Source organism: Dermochelys coriacea, chromosome 28, assembly GCF_009764565.3.
Source record: "Dermochelys coriacea isolate rDerCor1 chromosome 28, rDerCor1.pri.v4, whole genome shotgun sequence".
NCBI classification, from domain to species: Eukaryota; Metazoa; Chordata; order Testudines; family Dermochelyidae; genus Dermochelys; species Dermochelys coriacea.
In genome coordinates, this window is record NC_050095.1 from 320430 (window position 1) to 338833 (window position 18404).

The following is an 18404-nucleotide window of genomic DNA, read 5'->3' on the forward strand; positions in this document are numbered from 1 at the left end:
AAACAAAGCTCCCCAATCCCCAAAAATGGATGGAAGGAGGGGGGTATGGGAATAGATAGATAGATAGATAGATAGATAGATAGAGGGGGTGGGTGGGGATTGATAGATTAGATTAGATAGATAGAGGGGGGTATGGGAATAGATAGATGTGTGCCTGGGGAGAAATAGATAGAGGTGTGTATATGGGGATAGATGGGTAGAGAGGTGCATATGGGGATCTCTGTCCAACCATCCTCAGGAACCCCCTCTATCTATCTATGGAATCTATCTGTCCCTTCCTGCTTCCCTCCCCACAAACAGCCTTCTATCTATCTATTATGGGGTCCCCAACGTGCTGCCTGTGGGTGCCATGGTGCCTGCCAGGGCATTTTTGTGCGCCCACAGGACACCCCATTGCCATTTCTCAGTGGCATTTTGGCAGGGACACTTCTTCCCACTGCCGCTTTTCGGAGGCAGTATTTTGGCGCCAGGGTGTCAGGCGCCTGCCACAGTCTTCTGGGAATAGCAATATGCTATTCCCACAAGAAAGGTTGGGGACCACTGATCTATGATGAATGTGGACATATTTGGTAATATTTTTATGAGCCCTATGAGTGCCTCAGTTTACCCTGCTCACCTTGTGCTCACAGTTGCCAACTTTCATTGGGTAAATAAGCACCCCAACTTTCACAATAAGACAAAAATCAAGCTAATCCCATTTCAAAACAAGGCCATAAGAAGCCAATCCCTAAGAAACCCAACACTCTGTGACTAGATTCCCCCCAGCATGCAGTCTGGGACTGTGGTGGGCTCAGGGTGCACCCCTCAGTCTTTCCCCCACTTGCCTTTCCTTGCCCCTTGCCCCGGCTTGCTGGAAGCTGATCAAAAAAAGAAGCAACAAGTTACAATCCAAACAAACAACAAGCTACAAGCCAAAAACTAGCTAACAAACAACTCACAAGCCTCTTAAGCCAAAAATAAGCCCAATTTCTTCATTTTTTCATGGGTTTGGCATGTCCGCTTGTGCTGTGATGCACTGAGTGTAAATGGGAGTTAGACACTTGGGGTAGCACATACAGGACCAGATACGGTCACGTAAATGAATGGCCTGCAGGCATCTGAATGGATGGTTGACAATCAAGGACCCACAGGCCAGGCCATTCACCCCTAGCTGCTGTGAGCCAAGAGCCAGCAACCATGGCAAATGCCATGCGGGGAAGCTGAGGGGAAAGGTGGGACCAAACAAGCCAGCCGGAGCCTGGTTCTGAGGTTGCTGTGGTGACCAGAAATTGGGGCATTATTAGTACCAGCCATTTGCACAATGACACCCTGTTCTAACAAGCTTTTAATGGTAGAATTTATTCCTTCCTCTGCTTCTAAAGGATACTTGTACTGGCGCTGTGGAGGGATCCTCGGATTAAGACATCAGCATCAATTTTTCCACTTTCTAATTATTTTCGGCCCATACCCTGGGAAACTTTTCCATCCATGGATCCTCTTCTTCTGCTTGCCTGCATTCTCCACCAAATTTGTTACCTGCACAAAATTCTCTGTTACTCACACACTCAAGGGTTTCGCATTGAGCCCTAGAAACTGGGTAAAGGTGGGTGCCCTTGAGTGTGAATAACAGATTTTTCTCAAAAAGAAAAGGAGTACTTGTGGCACCTTAGAGACTAACAAATTTATTAGAGCATAAGCTTTCGTGAGCTACAGCTCACTTCATCGGATGCATTTGCAAATGCATCCGATGAAGTGAGCTGTAGCTCACGAAAGCTTATGCTCTAATAAATTTGTTAGTCTCTAAGGTGCCACAAGTACTCCTTTTCTTTTTGCGAATACAGACTAACACGGCTGCTACTCTGAAACCAGAGATTTTTCTGCAGGTAACAAGATGTGATCACATGGAGGGAGACCGAGACATGGCCTGAGCATGTCGAGCTGGATTCCAGAAGCGCACAGCATCTGGGGGCCATGGCTGCAGGCATCTTGGAGGCAGCGTTTAATCTACGAGCTGTGCCCAACTGCTCAGCCCCCCCTGCCTTTGCCAGTTTGGGCTACGGTTCCAGCTAGTTCGCTTTGCACTGTGGTCTGTCCTCACTGCCTCACCCAGAACACACAGAGAACAACACAACTTTGCCCCCAGAGCCCTTTCGGTTTTGCTTCTGAGCTGGTGAAGTCAACTGGTGCCAGCCGCAGGCAGGGAGACAAGGTCATTCTCCACCACCTCTGCCTGTTGGGGTAATTATTAGCTCTCTTGCAAGGGAAGAACAACACCCCTGTCCAAATCTGCCCCCACCAAAACACCTAATTCCTATTGGCCCCCTTGGCAGCAGAACGAACAGAGTGAGGCTGGCAGATGCAGAGCTGAGGGGGGAGGGCAGGTGGGGGTATGCAATGGGAGATGGCAGCTCTCACAAGGTTCACAGTGCTGTAACGTGGACAAGCACCGGGATTTACTTTCATTGCAATGGAATAATGGGGAAACCAACACAGGAGGCTGGAAGGTCAGAACTTGGCATTGTGAAATACCAGGAAAGCTCCCAGACAGTGATTGGAAACCAATAAACTTTTACTCCAACCCTCTATCCATTGTCTGAACACCAAAATTTGAGTGGCCCAGGAACAGAGCCCAGCAGCACAAAGAGGGTAAAATCTCGTACAACGTTTGTGCTGCAAAAACTGAACTACTTGACCGAGAAAGTGGCTAGCAGAGCTTCCCTTTGAGCCAGCAGAAAAAGAATTTAGCAAGAGCCACTGGCTGGAAGTTGAAGCAAGACAAAAAAACAAATCACACTGGAAATGAGATGTACATTTTTATCATGGAGGCTAATTACCCCTTGGGACAATTTACCAAGGGGCCTGATGGATTCTCCATTGCTGGCAATCTTGAAATGGAGCTGGGCTGGTTGTGATACTGATCTGCTGTAGTGAAGTTAATTCAGCGTGGGGTCTCTTTGGCTTTATACGCTGTGATGTTTAGGGGTCTGGGGCTCGGGGTGTGTTGGGAATCCCCCATCTGCCCCTTCCTGGTAGAGACCATGAACCGCACCCTGCTCTGCGAAGAGAAGCCAAAGGGTCTAGCACTGCAGGGCCCCACTCACCTGCCGAAGAGACAGAGGATGCGAGGTGCACGAGGAGCAGGGAGACCCAAAGCGTCTTCATCCTTTGGGAGAAGAGTCTGGGGCATAATCCATAGATGCGGTAACAGAGGGAGGCCGTGCGCACCTTTCGAGGGCTGGGAGTGCACTGAACAGGGGGGCTGGAACCCGGGACATTGGCTCCCGGAGGTGTGGGGCGGGGACATTCGGCTTCCTTGCGTAGGGCGGAGGAATACAGGGAATTGTTTTGATAAATTTCAAAGGTCGATGAGGCTAATAAATCAGCAGCTGGGAGATTTCACATCAGTGCCAGAAGTGGGATGGAGGGGCATGAGACTATCAGTGCCACACCTGAAGTGGTAAGAGACGTGTTCCCTGGGTGCGTGGGGCCAGTCGAGAGCCCATTCCTCATGCCCTGCATGCCAAAGATCTCAGAGGAGAGGAATGTGGAGAGAGAGAGAGACCAGGAAATACTCTTTGGCTTCTCAGGTGCCACGGGAAGCTCGGGGAGTCACTGTCACGGGAGGGTTTTCAGAGCAGGTTAGACAAATGCCTGATACGGATGGTCTAGGGTTACTTGGCTCTGCCTGATTGTGGGGATCTGGACTGGATGCCCTCTCGAGGTCCCACCCAGCCCCACTTCTCTGTGATTAGACAGACAGCCAGCCATTTGGATAGATGGGTAGAGGGTGGTGGGGATAGATAACTAGCTAGATAGCTAGGGTGTATGGGGATAGATAGATTAGATTAGATTAGATGAGATTAGATTAGATTAGATACATAGATAGAGGGGGTGGATGGAGATAGATGAAGAGAGGGGTGCATATAGGAAATCTCTGTCCATCCATCCATCCTCATGAACCCCCTCTGTTTATCTATCCCTTCCCTCCTGACAAACACCCCTCTATGATAAGTGTGGGAATATTCAGAAATATTTTTATGAGTGCTATGCATGCCCCAGTTTCTCCTGCTCACCTGGTGCTGTGATGCACTGAGTGCAAATGGGAGTTAGGCACTCGGGGGGGCAGCATGTACGGGACCAGATATGTTCACATAAATGAATGGCCTGAGGATATCTCAATGGAAGGTCTGGCATTGACCACAAAGGAGCCATCGGCCCCTAGCCAGCATGAGCCAAGAGCCAGTGACTGCGGCAAATGCCCCATGGGGAAGATGAGGGGAAAGGTAGGACCAAATGAGGTGGATGGAGGCTGGTTCTTAGATTGTTGTGGTGACCAGATGTGAACACATGGAGGGAGGTTGAGACATGGCCGGAGTGCATCGAGCTGGATTCCAGAAGCGCACGGCATCTTGGGGCCATGGCTGCAGGCATCTTGGAGGCAGCGTTTAATCCACAAGCTATGCCCAACTGCTCAGCCCCCCCTGCCTTTGCCAGTTTGGGCTACGGTTCCAGCTAGTTCGCTTTGCACTGTGGTCTGTCCTCACTGCCTCACCCAGAACACACAGAGAACAACACAATTTTGCCCCCAGAGCCCTTTCGGTTTTGCTTCTGAGCTGGTGAAGTCAACTGGTGCCAGCCGCAGGCAGGGAGACAAGGTCATTCTCCACCACCTCTGCCTGTTGGGGTAATTATTAGCTCTCTTGCAAGGGAAGAACAACACCCCTGTCCAAATCTGCCCCCACCAAAACACCTAATTCCTATTGGCCCCCTTGGCAGCAGAACGAACAGAGTGAGGCTGGCAGATGCAGAGCTGAGGGGGGAGGGCAGGTGGGGGTATGCAATGGGAGATGGCAGCTCTCACAAGGTTCACAGTGCTGTAACGTGGACAAGCACCGGGATTTACTTTCATTGCAATGGAATAATGGGGAAACCAACACAGGAGGCTGGAAGGTCAGAACTTGGCATTGTGAAATACCAGGAAAGCTCCCAGACAGTGATTGGAAACCAATAAACTTTTACTCCAACCCTCTATCCATTGTCTGAACACCAAAATTTGAGTGGCCCAGGAACAGAGCCCAGCAGCACAAAGAGGGTAAAATCTCGTACAACGTTTGTGCTGCAAAAACTGAACTACTTGACCGAGAAAGTGGCTAGCAGAGCTTCCCTTTGAGCCAGCAGAAAAAGAATTTAGCAAGAGCCACTGGCTGGAAGTTGAAGCAAGACAAAAAAACAAATCACACTGGAAATGAGATGTACATTTTATCATGGAGGCTAATTACCCCTTGGGACAATTTACCAAGGGGCCTGATGGATTCTCCATTGCTGGCAATCTTGAAATGGAGCTGGGCTGGTTGTGATACTGATCTGCTGTAGTGAAGTTAATTCAGCGTGGGGTCTCTTTGGCTTTATACGCTGTGATGTTTAGGGGTCTGGGGCTCGGGGTGTGTTGGGAATCCCCCATCTGCCCCTTCCTGGTAGAGACCATGAACCGCACCCTGCTCTGCGAAGAGAAGCCAAAGGGTCTAGCACTGCAGGGCCCCACTCACCTGCCGAAGAGACAGAGGATGCGAGGTGCACGAGGAGCAGGGAGACCCAAAGCGTCTTCATCCTTTGGGAGAAGAGTCTGGGGCATAATCCATAGATGCGGTAACAGAGGGAGGCCGTGCGCACCTTTCGAGGGCTGGGAGTGCACTGAACAGGGGGGCTGGAACCCGGGACATTGGCTCCCGGAGGTGTGGGGCGGGGACATTCGGCTTCCTTGCGTAGGGCGGAGGAATACAGGGAATTGTTTTGATAAATTTCAAAGGTCGATGAGGCTAATAAATCAGCAGCTGGGAGATTTCACATCAGTGCCAGAAGTGGGATGGAGGGGCATGAGACTATCAGTGCCACACCTGAAGTGGTAAGAGACGTGTTCCCTGGGTGCGTGGGGCCAGTCGAGAGCCCATTCCTCGTGCCCTGCATGCCAAAGATCTCAGAGGAGAGGAATGTGGAGAGAGAGAGAGACCAGGAAATACTCTTTGGCTTCTCAGGTGCCACGGGAAGCTCGGGGAGTCACTGTCACGGGAGGGTTTTCAGAGCAGGTTAGACAAATGCCTGATACGGATGGTCTAGGGTTACTTGGCTCTGCCTGATTGTGGGGATCTGGACTGGATGCCCTCTCGAGGTCCCACCCAGCCCCACTTCTCTGTGATTAGACAGACAGCCAGCCATTTGGATAGATGGGTAGAGGGTGGTGGGGATAGATAACTAGCTAGATAGCTAGGGTGTATGGGGATAGATAGATTAGATTAGATTAGATGAGATGAGATTAGATTAGATTAGATACATAGATAGAGGGGGTGGATGGAGATAGATGAAGAGAGGGGTGCATATAGGAAATCTCTGTCCATCCATCCATCCTCATGAACCCCCTCTGTTTATCTATCCCTTCCCTCCTGACAAACACCCCTCTATGATAAGTGTGGGAATATTCAGAAATATGGAGGCCGTGCACACCTTTCGAGGGCTGGGAGTGCACTGAACAGGGGGGCTGGAACCCGGGACATTGGCTCCCGGAGGTGTGGGGCGGGGACATTCGGCTTCCTTGCGTAGGGCGGAGGAATACAGGGAATTGTTTTGATAAATTTCAAAGGTCGATGAGGCTAATAAATCAGCAGCTGGGAGATTTCACATCAGTGCCAGAAGTGGGATGGAGGGGCATGAGACTATCAGTGCCACACCTGAAGTGGTAAGAGACGTGTTCCCTGGGTGCGTGGGGCCAGTCGAGAGCCCATTCCTCGTGCCCTGCATGCCAAAGATCTCAGAGGAGAGGAATGTGGAGAGAGAGAGAGACCAGGAAATACTCTTTGGCTTCTCAGGTGCCACGGGAAGCTCGGGGAGTCACTGTCACGGGAGGGTTTTCAGAGCAGGTTAGACAAATGCCTGATACGGATGGTCTAGGGTTACTTGGCTCTGCCTGATTGTGGGGATCTGGACTGGATGCCCTCTCGAGGTCCCACCCAGCCCCACTTCTCTGTGATTAGACAGACAGCCAGCCATTTGGATAGATGGGTAGAGGGTGGTGGGGATAGATAACTAGCTAGATAGCTAGGGTGTATGGGGATAGATAGATGAGATGAGATTAGATTAGATTAGATACATAGATAGAGGGGGTGGATGGAGATAGATGAAGAGAGGGGTGCATATAGGAAATCTCTGTCCATCCATCCATCCTCATGAACCCCCTCTGTTTATCTATCCCTTCCCTCCTGACAAACACCCCTCTATGATAAGTGTGGGAATATTCAGAAATATGGAGGCCGTGCACACCTTTCGAGGGCTGGGAGTGCACTGAACAGGGGGGCTGGAACCAGGGACTTGACTCCGGTGTGTGGGAGTGGGACATTCGGCTTCCTCGGGCTGGGCAGAGGAATAAGGGAAATTGTTCTGGTAAATTTCAAAGGTCAATGAGGCTAATAAATCAGCAGCTGGGAGATTACTTATCAGTGCCAGAAGCGTGTGTGTGCGGGGCGGGGGGTGGAACTAGATTGTCAGTGCCACAGCTGAAGTGAGAAGAGACACATTTCCTTTGTGAATGGGGCCTGTCGAGAGCCCGTCCTTCGTGCCCTGCGTACCAAAGATCTCAGAGGAGAGGAATGCAGAGAGAGAGAGACCAGGAAACACTTTCTGGCTCTCAGGTGCCACGGGAAGCTGGGGGAAGTCCCTGTCACGGGAGGGTTTTTAGAGCAGGTTGTACAAACGCCTGACACAGATGGTCTAGAGTTACTTGGCTCTGCCTCTTTGTGGGAATCTGGACCGGATGCCCTCTCGAGATCCCACCCAGCCCCACTTCTCTATGATTAGACAGACAGATATTTGGATAGACGGGTAGAGGGTTGTGGGGATAGATAACTAGCTAACTACATAGCTACATAGTTCGCATGTATGGGGATAGATAGATAGGTAGAGAGATTAGATTAGATTAGATGATAATTACATCCGAGTAGATTACAGAGATCCAGGAAGCCCGAACTGTTCCGAAACTGCCATGTTTCCTTTTGAAACTCCCAAAAGAACCGAAGAGGTGCTTAGCCAGCCAGTCTTTGACTCTCTCTAACACTGAATGCACCGGGAAGAGGGGCAGACTTGGTGCGCAGGCAGGAAGAGGTGTTGGAGCACGACACGACCAAGCCCTTCACCGCCGGCAAGTCTGATGCACAGATCATTCCTGGCCTGTGGGCGTATGGGGCAGGGGGGACACAGAGACCATGTCAGACCCTCCATAAAATGCTCCCGTGTCCTCTCGCCCACCAGGAATTCACCAGCAGGGAGGCTGCTGTTGTGTGGAGACCCCTGCTCTATATCAGTCTCGCATCCTCGGGGGCTACTCAGCTGAGACTGAGCTCGCTGGCGCCATGGGGCAGGCACCAGGCAATGGCTTTTTGTTCTGTGTCTGTACAGCTCCTAGCCCCACCTCGGCCACAACCTTGGGGTTGCTGAGGCTCTACCGTAGTGCATGTAATAAATAACATACAGCATCTATCGCAGCGGGACCCTGGGCCACGACGGGTGTGTGTGTGTACTGAACTACCGTAATGCATGTAATAAATAACATACAGCACCTACTGCAGTGAGACCCTGGGCCACGACGGGTGTGTGATTACCGAGCTACCACCATGGATGCAGGGGGTGGGGGTTTGTCGCTGAAATAACAACCACACTAATGCATCATCATCATTTTATTGCAGAATCAAGTCTTCCCATGCAAAGAGAGATCGAGCTCAAGAGCAGGACAAGGGACACGCCCTCCCCCTCACTCCAGACCCATCCCTGTGGGCTACTGATGGGACAGGCCAGCCTTAGCCGGGCTGGGGCAGGCGCCTGACGTGGGCTAAAGTGCATGTGCTGGGCAGGGTCGGCCTTAGGGTGGGTGATGTGGGCGATGGCCCAGGGTGCTTTGGTCAGGGGGTGCCGCAGAGTTTAATTTGTAATGAAAGGCTTAGCCCCAGCACAAATTCAGCACCAGCTGGGTGGCCAGAGAGCTGCGGCTGCTGGCTGGGTGTCCAGCAGGGAAGGCAGCGTCGCTGCCAGCAGCAGCACAGAAGGATGCGTGGCATGGTATGGTAGGTGCTGCCTTCAGAGCGGAGTGGCTGGAGAGCGGCAGCTGTTGGCCAGGAGCCCAGAGGTGCCGGGTTTCACAAATTAAGTACTGGGGCACCGTGGTGAAGAGGTAAGGAGTGGGGCATGCCTGAGACATCAGGCTGCGTACGGGAGCTTGGGAAAATGGCAAAGGGAGGCAGTGGGGTTCAGGTGGGATGGGTGGGGAGGCAGCAGGGGACAGGGGATATGGGTGGGGAGCCTGGGGAGGCAGCGAGAGTCAGGGGGATGGGTGGGAAACCCAGGGAAGTAGCGGAGACCAAGGTAGATGGGTGGGGAGCCCCGGGTTGCAGCAGGGGCTGGGGGGATGGGTGGGGAACCCATAGAGGCAGTGGGAATCAGGGGAGATGTGTGGGAAGCCTGGGGAGGCAGTGGGAGCCAGGCAGGATGGGTGGGGAGGCAACGGGGGCCAGGGGAGATGTGTGAGGATCCTGGAAGGGCAGTGGGGGTTGGAGGGATGGGTGGGGAGGCCAGGGAGACAGTGGGAGCCAGGCAGGGTGGGTATGGAGCTCGGGGAGGCAGCGGGCATTGCAGGATGGGTGGGAAGGCCACGCATGAGACCAGGAGCATCAAAATCCACGTTCACCCAGGACACCATTTTCCCTAAGGCTGGCCCTTGTGCTGAGGGAAGATAAGAAAATCTGCGTCGTGCCTGTGGAGATTGGGGTGGCATGGCAGAACCAGCCTCTGGAACTGCTAAAGGTCACATCCCACTGGGAGCAGGCGGCTGGGCAGCGTGAATGCCCCCCTCGAGGGGCCTGATGCTGAGCTCATGTTCCCCTTAATACACCGGGGAGAGGGCAGGGGGAACCAGCCTGATAAACCCCAGCGGAATTACTCCTGATGTACACTGGGCAAGCAAGAGGGGAATTGGCCCCAGTGGACTTGCTCCTGATTTAAACCATGTTGAGAGAGAGGGAAACTGGCACCAGAGACCCCAGCGAAGTTACTCCTGATTTACACAGGGGCAAGAGGAGAATCAGCTCCTCCAGGATGCCATCTCAGTAACTGTTCCAGGGGGCTGCATGGAGCATCAGGCAGCACTACTGATGCTCCGGCTGCAGGGCCCTGGTGTCCCAGCCAGGGGAGCCAGAAGAGGGGGCTGGCTGGATGTGGAGGGCAGTCGCTGAGGAAGGAGGAAGCTCACAGTTGGGTAACGAGAGTCTCTGGCCTCCAGATGTGCACCTGGAATGGCAAGAGATGGGGGCGGGGGAATTGGGAGATAGCTCTTTTCTTAAGTGACAGTGTTGGTGGGAAAGTTTTCAGTCCCAACCACAGTGAGGGGGGCAGGTTTGGCGGGGGGAACTGGGGGATCTTTTTACTTTTCTTCAGTGAAAATGGTCAAGCAGGAATTTTCCTTTCCCATCCATATTGAAATCCCCCTCTCCTTGCAAAATGAGAGTGCAAAACAATAGGCCTTAGGAGAAGCTTATCTCCCATCTGGTGAGCCTTCCTGTGAACGCTCCAAACAGTCAGTGGGTGATGGCTGCTACATGTGACTAGGTCACCTGGTGCTGGACTCCATCTTGGGATGTCAGTATTTTTCCACTGACTGGTGTGGGAAGCAGGCTTTGAAACAAAGGATTCCTGCCATATGCAAAAGCTATATAAGGCAGGGGAGTGACATCATCTTGATTCTTCACTGACTCCCCCTCCCAAGAAGACTCTTGGAAACACCTGAAGCACAAAGACTGAACAGGGGGAAGTGCTGGACCCAGGCTAAAGGGATTTTTAGCCTGCGAGTGGAACACCTGGGGATTCCAAGCTGTAAGCAAGTGCAGCTTGTCCCTTAAGAATCTGCAGCCTGTTTGTACCATCACTTAGGGTGAGAATTTGTTATTCATATCCCCTCTCTTTAGTATATTAAGTTTAATTTGTATTTTTTGTTTATTTGCTAAGTAATCTGTTTTGATCTGTTTGACATCACTTCTAATCACTTAAAATCTATCTTTTGTAGTTGATACATTTGTTTTGCTTTATCTAAACCAGTGTGTGGGAATCATAATTCAGGGGGAGGAGGCTGTTGCATTTTCCTCTCCACATTGAGGAGGGGGCAAATTTTATGAGCTTACACTGTACAGTTCCCTGTGAAGTGCAAGATAATATAATTTTGGGTTTATACTCCAGAGGGGGTGTGTGCCTGAGGGGCTGGTCAGAGGGCCTGCCTGCATATAACTGCAGCTGGGTGTGTCCCTACCTGTATTTATGCTGGTGAAAGTGCATGCTAGAGAGAGGGCTTTTCAGCTTGTCACAGCAGTATGGTGTAAAAGGGAGCACAGGCTGGTGGGTCAGGAAGGCTCAGTGGTATCCCAGTTTCAGGTGGCACCCCAAGGGGAAACTGCCACAAGGGTGTATGGGGATGGATGGCTGGATGGATAGATAGGTAGATAGGAGAGAGAGAGAGAGAGAGAGAGGAAGAGAGGAGGTGCATGTGTTCCATGTGGCAACCCAGGGGGAACCTGTCACAGCCCCCTCCATTCATCCCTTCCACCCCCTCCATCCATCCACCCCATAAAAACTCCCCTCTTTCTCTCTCATCTATCTATCTATCTATCTATCTATCTATCTATCTATCTATCTATCTATCTATCTATCTATCTATGTACTAATGTGGTACCCAGCTGCCCTGGCAAAGATTGGAGGTGGAGCGATGGAGAATCTTCCTCCCAAGACCATGGATCTGTCCCGTCTCCACCTAGCCCTCATCTACCCTCACCGCACAGTGATTCACAGGAGCTGCCATTGCAGTTCTGGGTCTCAGCCGCCATCTCTATCTGCATCTTCAGCTGCCCAGCCACGTTCTCAAAGGATTTGTTGAGTTCCTTGGTGACAGGTAAAGCCAGGATGACAATGTGATCCACCATGATGCTGCCATGCCTGAAGGAACAAACCCAGCATGGGTTGGTGTGTCCCTTCTTCCTGGGGTGTTCGCTCAGGTGCCCCCCACAGAGCACATGGGATTTGATTGTCTCCCAGGCATAGACTACTGAAGCACCAATGCCCAATGAATTTGATTCATAAAGTTCATGAGGTTTATGGTCAGAGGGGAGCAGTGACTCATCTCATCCAACCTTCTGTGTATTGCAGGCTGGAGAAACATACCAGCTTAATAACTTGTGTTTGGCTAAAGCACCTTCCAGAGAGGCATCCATCTGAAGACAGGAAGAGATGGAGAAGCCACCACATCCCTTTTGCATTTGTTAACCACGCTCACTTGGAAAAGTTTTGCCTTATTTCTAAGTTGAATTTATCTGGCTTTAATGTGATTCTTTTGCTGCCTTTTTCTGTCAAATTAGAAATCCCCTTACTACCTGGTATCTGCTCCCTGTGGAAGTACTTATCCACCATAGGCATGCCTGGGTGTGGTGGGTAAGTACCTCTGGATCGTCCTACTGATAAACTAACCAGATCAAGCTCCAAGTCTCTCACTGTCAGCCCTTAAAATAATTTTTGTGGATCTTCGCTGCACCCTCTCCAATTTTTCAACTTCCTTTTGCAAATGCAGATGCCAGAACTGAACCTAACAACACCAGAAGCCACCATCTGCTGGGAGGGGACTCTGAGCTCCAGTGACAATCACAAACCTCATGAAAGCCAACAGGCTGTTCCAACTACCCTCTTTAAGAGTCAGTGGAAGGAGCAACTAATCCCCATTATGGAGCAGAGAGAGCTACAAACAATGGAGGCTACTGCCCAAGGCACACTGCCACTAAGTCATATGGGCTGAGCAGGGGGTTTCCCTGGTTGCAAAGACAGGAGCTAGGATATTGATTTTCAGGTTGTCAAGGCTGATTCCCCACTCTGGCACTTTGAGTGGGGTAGATGCTTCCATCACCCAAATGCAAAAAATCCCTTTGAACTCAGGAAGGAGCACTTGGGAATTCCTCCCTGTGGGTACCGTCAAGCCCTTTCACCGCCCACCTCTGGGGAAGAGCTGAGAAAGAAAACAAAGGAAATGAGCTGTTGCCACCAGGTAATTAAACAACCTATGCACAAACCTCTTAGGACACAAAAACCCAATCCTGTTCTTAAAAAAGAAAAGGAGTACTTGTGGCACCTTAGAGACTAACAAATATATTTGAGCATAAACTTTCGTGAGCTACAGCTCACTTCATCGGATGCATACAGATGTACTCCTTTTCTTTTTGTGAATACAGACTGTCACAGAGCGTGGGGAAGTCTGGAGCCTGCACCCCTCTTCCTGGGATTCACTGTGACTCTCAACCAGCCAGTAAAATGGAAGGTTTATTGGACAATAGGAACACAGTCTAAAACAGAGCTTGTGGGTACAACCAGGACCCCTCAGTCAAGTCCTTCTGGGGGGCAGGGAGCTTAGACCCCAGCCCTGGGGTTCCCTGCGTTCCACCACCCAGCCCAAAACTGAAACTAACCCCCCCCCCCCAGCAGGCTCCCTCCTGCAGCCTTTTTCCACATTTCCCGGGCAGAGGTGTTACCTCCCCCTCCCCCTCCTGGCTCAGGTTACAGGCTCTCAGGTCTCCCATCCCCAGTGAAACTCCCCTGCCACATTCCCAGGTCAATACTCCCCCCTCCCTGCTGTGTCACATCTCTCCCCCCTTCGAGACTGAACTGAGCGGGGCCGCTCTGACCAGTGACCTAGGGAAGTTCAGGGCCCCCTCTCCGGGACAACGCATCCGTTATCATGTTGGCACTTCCCTTCACATGGACCACATCCAGGTCATAATCCTGCAGGAGCAGGCTCCACCTCAGGAGTTTGGTGTTGGCTCCTTTCATCTGGTGCAGCCAGGTCGGGGAGAGTGGTCGGTGCACACAGTGAAGTGTTGCCCAAAGAGATATGGCTCTAGTTTCTTGAGGGCCCACACCATGGCCAGGCACTCCTTCTCGATGACCGCGTAGTGTTGTTCCTGGGGTAGCAACTTCTTGCTCAGGTACATGATGGGGTGTCTCTCCCCCTTTTCATCCTCCTGCATTAACACCGCCCCTAGTCCCGTGTCTGAGGTGTCAGTGAACACCATAAAGGGCTTGTCAAAGTCTGGGTTTGCCAGAACTGGGCCACTGGCCAGAGCATCCTTCAGCACCCGGAAAGCCTCCTGGCACTGCTCAGTCCAGACCACCGTGTCTGGCTTCCCCTTCTTGCATAGCTCGGTGATGGGGGTGGCTATAGTGCTAAAGCAGGGCACAAACCTTTGGTAGTATCCTGCCAACCCAATAAAGGCTTGGACCTGCTTTTTGGTTTGGGGCACGGGACAGTCTCTGATCACCTCCATCTTAGCTGGTTCTGGCTTTAGTTGGCCGCTCCCCACCCGATGGCCCAGGTAAGATACTTCAGCCATCCCCACCTTGCACTTCTTCCCTTTTACAGTCAACCCAGCCTCCTGGAGTCGGTCCAGCACTTGTCTAACCTGGGACACATGGTGTCATCAATATATGCCACAGCAAAACTCTCCATCTCCCTTAGTAGCTGATCTACCAGGCGCTGGAAGGTGGCCGGCGCTTCCTTGAGGCCAAAAGGCAGGGTCAGGAACTCATAGAGCCCCAGAGGGGTGATAAAGGCCGATTTCAGCCGGGCATCTGCATCCAGAGGCACTTGCCAGTAGCCCTTTGTAAGGTCCATGGTGGTAAGGTATCGAGCTCCTCCCAATTCGTCAGGCCTGGGCATGGGGTAGGCATCAGATACAGTGATGGCACTGAGCTTCCGATAGTCCACACAGAACCGGATCGATGCATCCTTTTTGGGGACCAGCACCACCGGCGAGGCCTAAGGGCTGGCAGATGGCCGGATCACCCCCAAAGCCAGCATGTCCCTGATCTCTCTTTCCAGGTCCTGAGCCGTTTTCCCTGTGACTCGGAAGGAGGAGCATCTTATCGGCGGGTGCGATCCTGTCTGCACCCGATGGACAGTCAGATTAGTGCATCCAGGCTGGTTGGAAAACAGCTGTCGGTACGGATGCAGCACCCCTCTGATCTCAGCTTGCTGGGCAGGGGTTAGCTGATCTGAGAGGGGAATTGTTTCCAGGGGGGAACCAGCTCTGGTCCCAGGGAATAGATCTACTAAAGGGTCATTTCCCTGCTCCTCCCAATGTCCACACACGGCCAACACCACAGTCCCCCTGGCACAATATTGCTTCACCATATTCACATGGTACACCCGGCAGTGGTGCGCCCGGTTCGACAGCTCCACCACATAGTTTACCTCATTTAGCTGCCTGACAACCTTGAATGGGGCCTCCCAGGTGGCCTGTAGTTTGTTCTTTCTCACGGGGATGAGAACCATCACCGGATCCCCGGTGGCGTAGGTGCGGGCCCGGGCCATGTGGTCATACCAGACCTTCTGCTTCCTCTGGGCTCTGGCCAGATTCTCCCTGGCCAGGCCCATGAGTTCAGCAAGTCTCTCTTGGAAGATCAGGACATACTCCACCACTGACTCTCCATCGGGAGTGGCCTTCCCCGCCCATTCGTCTCTCATCAGGTCCAGGAGGCCCCTTACCCTCCTGTCATATAACAGTTTGAAAGGTGAAAATCCGGTAGACTCCTGGGGTACCTCCCTGTATGTGAACAGCAGGTGAGGTAAGTACTTGTCCCAATTCTGCGGGTGCTTCATAAAGGTTTTCAGCATCATCTTTAGCATCCCATTGAACCTCTCCACCAGCCCATTGGACTGGGGGTGATATGCTGAGGCCCCATTGTACTGGACCCCACATTTCTGCCACAAGCACCGGAGAAGGGGCTGACATGAAGTTGGACCCTTGGTCTGTCAAGACTTCCTTGGGGAACCCCACTCGGCTGAAAATGGTCAGCAGCGCATCTGCCACGGTGTCTGCTTCAATGGAAGCTAAGGGCACTGCCGCGGGGTAGTGGGTGGCAAAATCTACCACCACCAGAATGTATTTCTTTCCCGACCAGGTTGTCTTGCTGAGAGGCCCCACTATGTCCATTGCCACCTTCTGGAAAGGTTCCTCTATGATGGGCAAAGGTCTCAAAGCCGCTTTCCCCTTGTCCTGGGCCTTCCCCACCCTCTGACGGGGGTCACAGGATCGGCAATACTGCCGGACAGTGGTAAAGACCCCAGACCAGTAAAAGTTCTGTAGCAGCCTCTGCCAGGTGCCTGGATTCCCTGGTGCCCTGAGAGGGGGATGTCATGGGCCAGGTACAGGAGCTTGTGGCGATACTTCTGGGGGACCACCAGCTGCCTCCTGACCCCACAGGACTCCACTTCCCCTGGGGGAGCCCATTCTCGGTACAGGAACCCCTTCTCCCACAGGAACCTCTCCTGGCAACCTCTCCCCATGGTCTGTGCCACACTGAGGTCGGCCAGGTCCCTGAGCTCTGCAAGGAGGGATCTTTCTGCAACTCGGCCTGAAACTCAGCAGCTGGGGAAGGGATGGGGCCCGGTTCCCTCTCATTGGCTGGGTCTGAGGCCACAGCCTTTCTGAGCCGTGCCCTTCAGCGCTCCCTCCCCACCAGGGTAGGGTCCTGCACCTCCGGTGTGGTACCTCCCCAAGGTCGGGGCGCAGTGCCCCTCACTGGCTCTGGCTACAGGTCACAACCAGGATGGTCTGGGGGTTGCTTGGCCAGTCTTCTAGGTCCCCCCCATCAACACCTCAGTGGGCAAATGGTGGTGCATCCTCACATCCTTGGGGCCCTCCTTGGCCCCCCATTTCAGGTGTACCCTTGCCACGGGCACCTTGAATGGCGTCCCACCCATCCCCATCAGGGTTAGGTAGGTGTTGGGCACCACCCGATCTGGGGCCACCACCTTGGGCCGGGCCAGCGTCACCTCCGCACCGGTATCCCAGTATCCATTGACCTTCCTCCCATCCACTTCCAGGGGAACAAGGCACTCTCTCCAGAGGGACAGGCCCACGCCCACCCTGTAAACCAAGAACCCCAAGTCCAGAGCCTCCAGCCCTCTGGCAGAGCTGGCCTGGGGTACTCCCCTCCTGAGCAGGTGATAAGCTGGCAGCCCCCCTTGCCTGGGTCTTCTGCCCCTTGTGCAGCTGGGTCCCTACCCAGTTAACCCTGGGTAAGTTGGGTCTGCTCAGTCTGTCCCTGAGCCTGGGGCACTGGATCCATACATGGCCTCTCTGACCACAGTGATAGCAGCTCATGTCACGTTGGTCCCCTCTAGCGGGTCGGAGGGTCCTGACGCCAGGCGTTTCCCTTGGGAGGGGGTTCTCCATATTTCCCTACTGGGAGGTCCCATAGTGACTCTCTCTCTGCATCATGGGGGACCTGTTCTTTTGGGACTCCTCCCTGCTACCCCCGGACTGACTTCACAAACTCGTCGGCCAGCTGCCCTGCATGCTGTGGGTTCTCCAGCTTTTTGTCCACCAACCATAGCCTCAGGTCGGAAGGGCACTGTTCATACAGTTGCTCCAGTACAATTAGGTCAAGCAGGTCCTCTTTAGCTTGGGCTCCAGCTGTCCACTTGCGGGCATATCCCTGCATTCGGTTGACCAGTTGTAGGTATGTGACCTCAGGCGTTTTACGCTGACTCCGGAACCTTTTCCGGTACATCTCGGGGGTCAGCCCAAACTCACGGAGCAGGGCCTTTTTGAACAGTTTGTAGTCCCCTGCCTCTGCCCCTTTCATTCAGCTGTACACCTCCATGGCTTTGGGGTCCAATAAAGGGGTGAGAAACTGGAGCCTGTCTGCAGGGTCAACCCTGTACATCTCGTAGGCATTCTCAAAGGCCATCAGGAAGCTATCTATGTCCTCCCCCTCCTTACGCTGGGCCAAGAAGTACTTATCAAAGCTCCTTGCAGTCTTGGGTTCCCCCTCACTCACTGCAGCCGGGGCCCCACTGCTCCTCAGCGTGGCCAGCTCCAGTTCATCCTGTCACTGCTTCTCTTCATGCTGCCTCTGTTTCTCCTTCTCTTCCCGCTCATGCTGACGCTGTTTTTCATGATCCTCCAGCTCCCTCATTTTCATCTCCCTCTCCCATTCCAGCTGCCTCTGCTCCAGGGATGGGGAGTTCCACCGGGAGAATCCCCTGCTGGCTGCCAGGATCAGGGTGCCCTCAGTATTTGCTGTGTTTCCCCCAACCCCTCCCCCAAGCATAGGTAGGCAGGGTCTCGGGATGTCCTCAGCAGCAGTCTGACCCCTCCCAGCCTGGTCAGGCCCCAGGGCCCAAGCTGCATTCATCAGGCGGCTTCCCTCAGGGACAGGGATCGGGTCATCCAAGTGATCCCTCTCCTTCAACTGGGCAGTCAGCTGTTCCTTGGTGGACCTCCCAATGCACAGCCCCCTCTGCCTGCACAGCTCCACCAGGTCACTCTTAAGGTGTTTATCAAACATCTCCCTGCTGG

At 53.0% G+C, this 18404-nt stretch overlaps 1 protein-coding gene across 1 annotated transcript in view; it reads right to left on the reverse strand.

Moving 5' to 3' along the window:
* Positions 1-11981, reverse strand: part of LOC119849215 (mucin-2-like) — a 31499-nt gene extending 19518 nt beyond the window's left edge. Inside the window, 1 exon segment of the mRNA XM_043503606.1 lies at positions 11834-11981. Coding sequence (XP_043359541.1) covers positions 11834-11981 — 148 coding nt within the window.
* Between the last annotated feature and the right edge of the window lie 6423 nt (positions 11982-18404).